Source organism: Pteropus medius, unplaced genomic scaffold (assembly GCF_902729225.1).
Source record: "Pteropus medius unplaced genomic scaffold, Ma_sr-lr_union100, whole genome shotgun sequence".
NCBI lineage: Eukaryota > Metazoa > Chordata > Mammalia > Chiroptera > Pteropodidae > Pteropus > Pteropus medius.
Genome location: NW_024344370.1, coordinates 13470066 through 13480791, shown reverse-complemented (window position 1 = coordinate 13480791; position 10726 = coordinate 13470066). Strand labels below are relative to the sequence as shown.

Here is a 10726-nt window from a genome sequence, read left to right as displayed (position 1 = left end):
TGGGGTTACAACTAGCTGGGCAATGAGCTGATCATGAAGAAAATGCAGGACATAAATGCCTGCTTGTTTTTCATTATGGGCAGTGGTGTAAGGGACCCATCTTTTTGGCACAAGCACAGCAGCTCAGACCCCTTGGAACAAGAGAGATGAGCATTCTCTTCTATAGCTGGTTTCCCCAAGTTACACTTAATCACACAGTGCACCCCCTTTCTTCCTCTCCATTATAAGAGAAATATGGATCCTGGTAAAAGATTCAAAAGGCACCGTAGAATTCGAAATGAGATATTCAGTTTGCCATTCCTACCCCCAAACTCCTGGAGGAACATCTTGTTTCCATTTATTTTTAGTTCTACACAAAAGTGATCCTATTGTTCTTTTTCCACTTTATCAGAGATGTCTTCCAATATCTCACGTCAGTCTCATCCTTTTCTGCAGTTGCCTATCAAGTGTCCATTGGGAAAATTCAGGACAAAGACAATGCAGTTCTCCAATCTGAGCATCAGAATCATGGGAAGGGCTTGTTAAAACAGATTGCTAGCTGCCAAAGTTACTGAGTTGCATTTCTAACAAGTTCTAGGTGATGTTGATATTGCTCGTTAGAGACAACACTTTGAGAAACACTATATTAATGGAGTCTAACAATGATTTTTTTGAAAATCCAGGGTAAACAAATTAGTACAGGTGTGGGTGGGAAGCTGTTCTTTAGAGAATGTCCAATATATAGAAGGGGTAATGGAATTACATAACTACCATCATGCCACTCCCAGTGAGATAAATGATTCAAAGCAAACATCACTAATAGATACTAAAACTAAAGAGTACAGCACCTTTACAGCAAAGCTGTACCTGGTAGTTACCACCTTAACCAGATGATCAAACTTGGTATCACCAGCAGTTTAACAATCTGATATGTAACTCCAATATGAAGCATAAGTTGTACAAATCACCTACAATCTTGCCAAAATGCATAACCTAAAATTATGGAGAAACAATCAGATAAAACTAGAATGAGAGACATTCTATAAGACAAGAGTCTGAGGCAATGCATGTCCATGCCTTGAAAAACAAAAAGCAGGGCAATTGTTCCATTTGGAAAAACAAATGAATCTTGATTGGATACCGAAGTGGAAAAAAGTTAAGTCTTTAGAACATTTGAGGAAATTTGAATATGTACTGCACATTACATATGGAGTTGTTAATTTTCTTGTGTGATAAATATTGTGATTATTTAGGAAAATGACCTTAATTCTTAGTAGATGCATGATGAAGTATTTTAAGGTGACATCTTGAAACCTGAAATTTACTTTCAAATGGCTCAGAAAAAGAAAAGGAATATATGCATGTTCATGCACACATGTGTATACTTCTACACAAACTTCTCTCTACAGCTATAGTTTAATTAATTTTCCTATATAAGTCACTAGAACTATGTCACCTATAAGGAAATCAAATCCCTTTTTATATCCATGGAATATTTACAAAAGTCAATCAAGTACTTATCCACAGAGAAAACATTAACTGTTTCAAAAAAGGCTTTTTAACAGAAAATTACAAACCACCAACATAAAGATGTTAAATAATCTCCAGGTCAAAAAGGACCTCAAAGAAATTATAACTTAACCAAAAGCTAATGAAAAGGACTTTAGAAACAAGCTATCTCAGAGGAAAATGTATAAAGGCTTTTATTACTAAAATACATTAAGCATTTAACTTAAATTAGAAAATAACCAAAAGAAAAACAGATAAAAGTAATATAAAAGCTAAAACTACAAATTAAAGGTGGTAGAAATAACACCAAAAGCTGATTATTTCGAAACAAAACCCCCATGGGCAAGTCTGATTAGAAAACAAAAGTATTTAATACCAGGAATGAGAAAGAATATATAACTATAATACAGAAAAGACTAATTATATCATTTACCTCTACCGCTATAATTTTAAAAACCGAGAATAGATGATTTTCTAATATTGGGGGAAGAGGAAGAATTCCTAAAAGACCAAAAGACCATAAAAAACTATTTTAAGCAGCTCCAGACCAAATGACTTTAGTTTGAAGTAGCTAGTTTTCAATGAATGAATAAAGACTTCAAATTATAAAGTCTTGAAGATGAAAATCTTTAATCCACCTTAAAGCTGGTAAAAAAACAGAAAATGGTAGCAATAACAAAAACTGAGCCAATTTCTCAAATAAGATGCAAAAATTTTTAAATGAAACATTAGCAGATTATATATCACAAGAACTCATTCCACTTTAGGAAACCTCTAACATGGAATATTTTATCAAGTTAAAAGAGAAAAATCCTAATGATATCATAAACTAAAAAAATTAAGTGAAATTCCACAGCCTTGCCTGTAACATTTCTCAACAAGAATAGAAAAATACCTAAAATATAAAAACCACTTACAGATTAACAGTGAAAATATTAAATGGTAAAAATACTTAAGAGATGTCTAGTTCAGGAACAAGATAAGGATCTACCTATAATCAATGATTATTTTGGAGCTTCTAATACAATACCATAAACATTGAAAAAAATACTTTTTGGATTTAAGGCTTAGAAATCTCCACTAAAAACAAATCAAGAAAATTGATGTCAGCTGAATAATAAAAGACAACTAGCAATAGATCCTATTTATAATAGTGTCAAAAACCCCATAAACTCAATAATAAACTTTACAAGAAAATTGGAGCTATATAATTAAATTCTAACATATTAAGGACATGTGAAACACCTTGATGGAGAAAAACGCTTCTGGACGAGAGGGCAATATATCAGTCCATCCCAAACTAGTACATAATATATTGCATTTATGCACATAATGTAGTCAAAATCTCAAGCTTTTCAATTAACTGGACATAATTTTAAAGTTTATATATATTTGAAAAATAGTGGTAGCCCATCTTACCAGGTAATATAATCAAGTTTATCACAGGAAAAAAAGATCAGGGAACAATAGACGGGCGTTGATATTTCAATTCAGTTGGACAAGGATGACTAATTATATGGGCATGAATGGGCACTTATCTGGAAGTAAGAATCCCACCTCATACCACAGGGATCATAAATATAAATGGGAAAAAAATTTCTTAGAGGATATTTATAGTTTGGGAGGAAGTTGACTTTAACACTGAAAATCCAAAAGCAACTACAGGAAAAAATAGATTTGATAATATAAAAAAATGTTTGCATGTTAACACAGCATTAATAGTCAAAGGGCAAATGACAAACTGGGAAAGGCTTACACATTGAAAAGTTAGTAGACAACAAAAATTTATTCAAGTAATCATTAGGAGTATACATTAAAACAGCAAACAAGGTAGAATTCCCAAATTCACAGAAATTGAAGAGATTATCTTTAGTTTTGACAAAACTGCAGAGAAAACCAGCACTTTTGTACATTGCTGATGACACTGAGAAAGTCATTTGACAGGACCTGCTTTAAGTGAGAACACACATACCCTTTGGAGAACCCAATTTATGTAAAAAAAAAACCCAAAAAACCAACATGATACTTAATGATATTTAAACAGCATTGTCTTTAGGGGCAAAGAAAAAAGCCATCCAAATGTCAATTGAATGACTGAATACATTATACTCTGGAACGTAATACCCTAAAACAGATGTCTATACATATTGAAAGGAATTGCTAAGCATGTAGAAAAATCTTGTTTTAAAATCTCCACGACAATTTATATCTATGCTCATCTATGTTTATAGAAGTCATGGAAGGCTACATCTCAAACTGTTGACATCTTCAGGTCGAGGGCGTGGAGATGTAGGAGAGTTGCGGGGAGAGGTAAAATAAACTTTTTAAGATACTTTGGTATGTTTTGAGGAGTCTGTTTTATTTTCTCAACTAATAAAGAAAAAGTAAAGTATGTTTAGAATATAAAGTCATTTTTCCAAGTGAAAAAGTTGATACTAAAGTTGATAATTTAAGAAATAGTGGTAAAAGTAGATTACTTAGAATTTATGGCAGCAAACACCAGAAGAAACAGAAAATGGCGGACTAGGGATGAGGTGGCAGACTTTTACTTAAGTAGAACAAGGCAGCAGATGCTCCAAGATGACTAGGCTTACATGCAGTATGCCCTATGGAAGGTAAGGGTTTTAAATGCCTTCATAACCTTAGTAATTCCTATTTATAAAGCAAAATCCAGGTAGGTATATAAAACAAGAATCATATAAGCAACAATTATATATATTAGTTGGGTCCCTAGTTTAACTGAAAGCGCTTTTTTTAATACTCTATATTCCCTAGCATATCTTTAAGGCTACTTTTAGGGTTCCCCAAGAGCAGGAAGTGGCTACATTCAAATGAGTTAAGGTAAGAAGTAAAAAGGTCCACAACTTTATTAAAAGTAAATAAATGTAACATATAATATATACAGATAGCACATGGTGCCAATTTTATTTGCAGATCATTACAGTACTCCAACTCAATTTCACAAGTTACACTTTTGCCACAGCCTTGGCCAGATCTTGAACTAGTGCAGAATTCAGCTGTGCAAGAGTGCTGATCTTAGCATGCTTAGCTGTGGCATACTTGTTCTTGATAGTCTGGAATAGAAAGCATAGTAATTAAGGAAGGAAAAGAGGAAAAAATAAGTTCCAGTGCTACAGATATTCATGTAAAATATCAACTCCTCAAAAACAAGCTATGTATTTATGAGCATGAAGTCTTAATTATTTTTACTTTTCCCCAACATCCTGAAGTGCCACTGATTGACTTACCATGTGCTTTGTAAGTCCACGATTCACCATGACTATATTCTTAGCCAGGTGTTGCATAACAAGAAGAAGGGATTCTTCAGTATATGACAGGTAATGCTGTAGAGTTAGTGTCTAAAACAACAAGAGCTAATGTTAAAAATGCACATCAACAACGGTTTTCATAAAATTTCCAGATGTTATTTAAGAGTAAAGTAGGGAGATAGATACTGTATGACTGATTATAATTGAAATTTAAGACAAGCTTAAGACTCCTTCTCTAGGTACTCTTCCTTTCATGATTCTCAAGAATCCTGTGCTTAAACCTATTATACACTAATGTGCTCAAATCTATACACTTTTGCAATTGCTGACTTTCTACCCCAAAGCTAGACTCCAAATTCCTTGAAGGCCCACTTTCTCATTCATACTTTTATTTCTAGGGTCTAGGGTAGCATATGGCCCATAGAAATATTTGTTGAATCATTAAATATGAATGAATTTCTAGTATGTCATTTGATCTGCTTGAACTTCTCCATCTATAAGGAGTAGCAGCTGTTCTGTGTTTCTTAAAGGGATATAGAAAAATAAAATAAGGCAATGAAATGAAGGTATTCTATGAAGACAACACAAAGAAGATATCATTTTTGATCGTTCCCTCAGCAGATGCTGTATTTAGGAACCATCTGAATTGTCCTTTAATGAAAACAGTTCTGTATTCAGGCAAATACTACTTACAATTTAAAAGCTCAGGGTAACCTAGGTCTGTGGGATAGAGCTTACCCATTCACCATTATCGAGAATTTTCAGTGCTAAACAAAAAGCTCCCGCTGCAATCTGAGAAGGAGAAAAGTGCACCATATCATAGTCCAACATCGTTAGTTCCATCAAGTATTTGGCCAAAGTATGTTGCTCCACATCAACCTGAAACAAAATCCACATATAAGTCGTTGAGCTTCTGTCAGCAAATTCTCCCTTGGCAATAACTGGCATGCTCATAAATGTAACTACAAGTGTTTATCTATAAACTCTCAAGTGCAACTGCCAATGGAAGGTCTTAATAACATATAACCTAGTTGAAAATAAATGTTTATACCTTCCCCGGGTACTTAGGTATGTATATAAGTCAGTTGAATTAGATTTGCTTGGTCGGCAGTATTCTCTAATGTACCATACCAAAGAAATCTATACCTCTCCAATCTTAGATGCTCTCCGAAGGAAATGCAGGGGTAGAGGGCGACCCAGACTAAAATTTAAAGCTCTTAGAATCTTCATTTCCATCTGTCTGATTTGGAGCTTAGTGTAAGTGTTGTCAGTCACAAAAGCAAAGTCACCGATTTCTGGAGGGTACATTTCTTCATATTTGCTTGCAATAAACATGGCAGTGACACCAACCAGCTGCAGCATCTTCTTGGGAACACAATTATTCTGCAATGGGAATTTCAACTGGATGAATAAGTAATACATATTTGAAAAAGGAGACATAGTTATGGAGAAGTAAAAAAGCAAAATCTTAATGACACCCTATCCCCCAAAACAGATTTTAGCTGCAAAGGTCTATTTCTTACGACTCAGCTTAGACCCTGGAAGGGAGGAACCTCAGTTACTGAATTATGCTCACCTGCATGAACCGATCAATAATGGAAACAGTCATGTACATGGTCTCCTGCAGTAATCTGAATTTCATTTGAACTTGCACTAGCCAATCAATTAGGATGGCTCTCATGTTTCCAGTGACTTCACGACCCAGTAAGTATTTTGGTCTGACTGCTTGCTCTTCCTGCAAAAGAAATGCTGATTATCATTAGAAGCCAGTCTCCATGTGACATTTCTGACCAGAAATATGAGTCACCACAGAATAGCTCTGGGGTGTTTATAATCTGTAATAGTCTTTAAATCAATTATTCACATGGTCACTACAAACAGCTCTATCACTGAAGAAGAAAATGCATATTAAGTAGGGCACTGTGACAGGTTTTTCATATTGGCAGACCTTATGTTCAATTCACTATCACCACTGCTGGCCCACACCCTGTATGTATTTCTCTCCAAATAAAGATATCATACTATCATCTCTGATCTTTTCACCTAAGACTCTAAACCCAGAACCTGAGCTTTACAAAACAGAGAAATATAGTGGCAGCTCTCTTAGATCAGCTGGAATCCATGTGCTACCACTCTGCTGCTCCAGGGTTTAAACTGCCAAAACACCACAAATAAGGAGAAGAATGAACCATCAAAGACCAGGACATGCATCTGCTAAACCCGATCCTCCAATGTTAGAACAGAAACTTTAAAAAGAAGCCCAAAGTAGAAGGCTGGTTCTGGCAAAGGAAACCTTGCAAGACAACTTATAGAAAACGAAGATGCCCCAAAGAAACAGTCAAGAGACTAAAGATGTTAATGATGCCAAAGGAAGAGAATGCATTATTAAAAATTGGGTAAATCTGATAACTGTATAGCTTATGTTGTTACCATATAGAATGCTTCCTTGATTTTTGGTGGGGATGGAGTGGGGTGGGATGGGGAGGAAATGCCACTAATAGAAAGTTTCAGAAGTAACATGAAAGAAAACTAAAAAACTTTAGTACTCCTCTTGGACACAAAGAATAATTTCCCTGATATCACATACACATCAGCTACACTGACCCAAAATGCTTTGTGTTGGGGGTGGCTATCATTTTTCCAGCATATTCTTCTTTACCATCAACTTCCTGCCTGTTATCCTCCTTAAACCCAGAATTTGGGACTTGCCTGCTTCTGTGATGGATATAAAAACTTCATTCAATCTGTGGGCTTTCTATTAGAAAGAACCATAGTAGTATTCACTCACTTTGAACTTTCCCTGTTCTAAAAGGCAAATAAAAACTTCATTGGTTTGTTTAGTGACTTTTTATTTTTGGTATTCCATAATGAGAATTTGAAAGTGGAATCTACTGTTAAGAAATGCTGCTCACATCCTGGTTGTATTATTGTAAACCGTTAATGGAAATATCTTTAATAAAGCTAGATGCAATTTACTGACCTCGAGTTGCCTCAGATAAGCATAGATATCTTTTACATATTCACTACAAAGGTTTGGATCAGCTCCATCTTCTGCATCCACATCGTTCACTGCAAGAATTACATCAGAGAAAGCCTGACACAGATATTCTTCTGCAGGGGCACATCCAGACGTTTCCATTGGGCTTGGAGAGGGAGTATCAACCTTGAAACAGAAAGATCTTTTGAAATAATAGCAAAGAGGAGCATACAACCTGGAAATAAGGGTCCAATTATTGGTATCAACTCAAGAGGTCATTTGCTGAGTAGTCATATAATTCATTTCCTTAAAAAGTATTTTCAAATTTATTCAATTTCTCTTTAGGAAGTGATTAATATAAAAATTGAAATGCCAACCTGACTGAGCCAATTTGAAGTCAGCAGAACCTAAACTCTAACAGGTAAAACAGAGAAACAAATTCACACTCTGGACTTTCCTCCAAAGAAAACTGATAAGTAATAAATTTGTTTATCAGTGTCATGTGAAGTTAATCCAAACAAGTGACAAGTCAGTCTTTATTTCAAAACCTGGACTGCTTCTCACTGCTCAGGACAACACAAGTTCTGTCCTGACTACTAATTATTAACTGACTTCATTAACCATTTCTTTCAAGCTCCAGTTACCCCACTGTTCATTTATTGAGCACTTTTTTCAAGTCAAGCTCTGTCCTGGGCACCGATTTTATGGTGTCCTCAAGGGGTTTTGATTTTAGAAGAGAGAAGTACATGAAGTAAGGAGATTGATTCTAGGAACAAGGGTTGGGGTGGAGGAAGTTAGGCAAAGCTTCGGGAGTTGATACTTAAGCTGTTTTGAAGGATGAAAAGGTTATTAACCAAATGAAAGAGAGTGGAAAAGCCATTTTTAAATAGTGTGAAATCGAAGGCAAGAATCTATATGGGACTTGCAAGGAAACCTCAGGTAGTTTGGAATAGCCAATTAAAGACTGTGCATACTACAAGTGTCATGTGCTATATCCAGCGGGTCAATACTAACGCAATAGCCTCAAACGCTCTTTGATATAAAGAGCCAGGTTGAATGACTTTTACAGATTTTCCCAAATGACTTTACTACGTTTTTAAAATTAGAGCTTCAGAAAGCAGTTCATTGGAATTTCAGCAAAGTAGCCTCTTCTAGATGGCTTGTTTTTCCTTCACAGTAGATAAATTTACCTAATATTTAATAGAAAGTTCTTGGTTTTTGAGGTAGTTAACTCATCTATTCTGAGGAGTTACATTTTCACTCTGCTTTACATCTTTATATATTCCAATGTTACGGGCTTATTAGTTATTCTGTGGCCATATTAGCAAGTAAAAAAAAGATTCAAGAGAAAAATCTGTGTTTCAGTTGAAAAATTCTAGTTAGAGATGGTATGTACTAAAGATAGCAAAATCTTTGATCCAGGTAGTTACTACTCAATACCATCAACAAAATGACTAAAAGAATAGGCTCAAGCCTGGGTTTGAATCCAATATGTGCTACTGGTTAGATACAACTGTAGAAAATACTTAATATTTCCCTAAGCCATTATCACAAAAGTAGAAGTAATACTACTAGCTAAGAAAGTATAAGATTATGTGAGTTAATGTTACTATTAACGTTGTAAATGTTACTATTATTACTATTTATTCAAATGTTATTCCGTGCATTAAAGTAAAACGAAGGGGAGGAAATCAACAGGCTCTAGAAGAGTAAAATAAATTTACCACAATAGGCTCAGGAGAAAGTTTTTCTTCTTTGTTAACAGACTCAGGTTCTGGCTCTGATGCAGGCTCCGGCACAGGCTCCCGCGCAGGCTCAGTCACAGGCTCCAGTGCTTTTTCCAGAGGTTTAGGTACTTTTTTAGCAATAACTTTTCCAGCAGCTAAAGTTTTTGCTTCCTGTGAATGAATGGGAGAGAATGGAATGTTTCTCCATCTAGAGTCACAGTTGGAAGATGGACTTTTACAGAGAAGTTGGATGAGGAAGATAGTTACCTTTTTCAGAGGTAATTTGGCCTGTGGCTGTTCACTGACTTTGTTACCGATGTCTCCAAGGGCTGTTCTTGGTCTCAGGCCCGGCTTGGAGGCTGCAGCAGTGGACACAGGCACGCGCTTTGCGCCTGCCATATTGATCTTCACCTTATTTTCAGCATTAATTTTCGTGTTCTGAAAGAAGCAAGACCACTTTGAGAGCTTGCCCAGCCAGGTTAGAGTAAGTCTGGAGTTAATTAAGATGAGGCAAAACAGAGGCTCTCAGGAGTTAAGTCGGCTGTAAATGAGTTACCAGGGGAAACCCGGGTTCCAGGGTCTACGCTAAGACTGTGACAAGTCAGTTTCCTACCTGAACCTCTTCACTTACCTACAGAGGCCTAGCACTTTTAGTCCCGGCCAACACTAAAGTATAGCAAATTTACATTTGAATGAAAACCAAAAGGCCTATAATTGCAGGCACCTTCTTTCTCTCCAGGAAGGGGGTTACGCAGTTGGTGGGAGCCCACAAAAGCGCCCTCTATCACCTTTCAGAAAAGGTTTCCCACCGACCCTCCCTCCATTTCCCCCCAAACGTTTATCCAAGGCTCATCCAGATCTGTTTGTCACCTTCTTTTCTCCGTCAGTCTGCCTCCCATCCCCAAACTACCCTACCATGCCAGGGGCCTACCGACACCCCCACTCCCCCAAATCTCTGTTCTGGTCCGCTCCTGCCTGAGGGGCTCCCAACAGGCGAGACAGGGAGAGGACAAGCAGCGAGAAAGGCCACGTTTGTTCACCGTCCGCAGCAGCTCACCCTGGTGACCCGGAACGCCATGGCTTCCTCTTCAACAGGTAGCAGCTCAGTGGAGAGAAGCCGAGAACTCGAGCCCCCGACAAGCCGGGGACCTGAATTCAACACAGATCAACAGCCGTTCCTCTGCAGCACGCTGGGAGATGCAGGGCCCTGCCTCAGATTTAAACCCCGCACCGCTCCCTCCTTATTGGCCTGTTCATGGCACTCG

The 10726-nt window shown here is 36.8% G+C and overlaps 1 protein-coding gene across 1 annotated transcript; it reads right to left on the bottom strand.

The window, feature by feature from the left end:
* Positions 1 to 3255: 3255 nt before the first annotated feature.
* CCNB1 (cyclin B1) lies at positions 3256 to 10726 on the bottom strand. The gene is made up of 9 exons (XM_039870122.1): positions 10519 to 10726; positions 9729 to 9899; positions 9459 to 9632; positions 7738 to 7920; positions 6334 to 6492; positions 5904 to 6140; positions 5496 to 5636; positions 4737 to 4847; positions 3256 to 4562 (listed from the first exon to the last, which is right to left on the bottom strand). Exons 1-9 carry the CDS (start codon positions 10537 to 10539, stop codon positions 4455 to 4457), a joined length of 1305 nt encoding a protein of 434 aa, XP_039726056.1. The 5' UTR covers positions 10540 to 10726; the 3' UTR covers positions 3256 to 4454.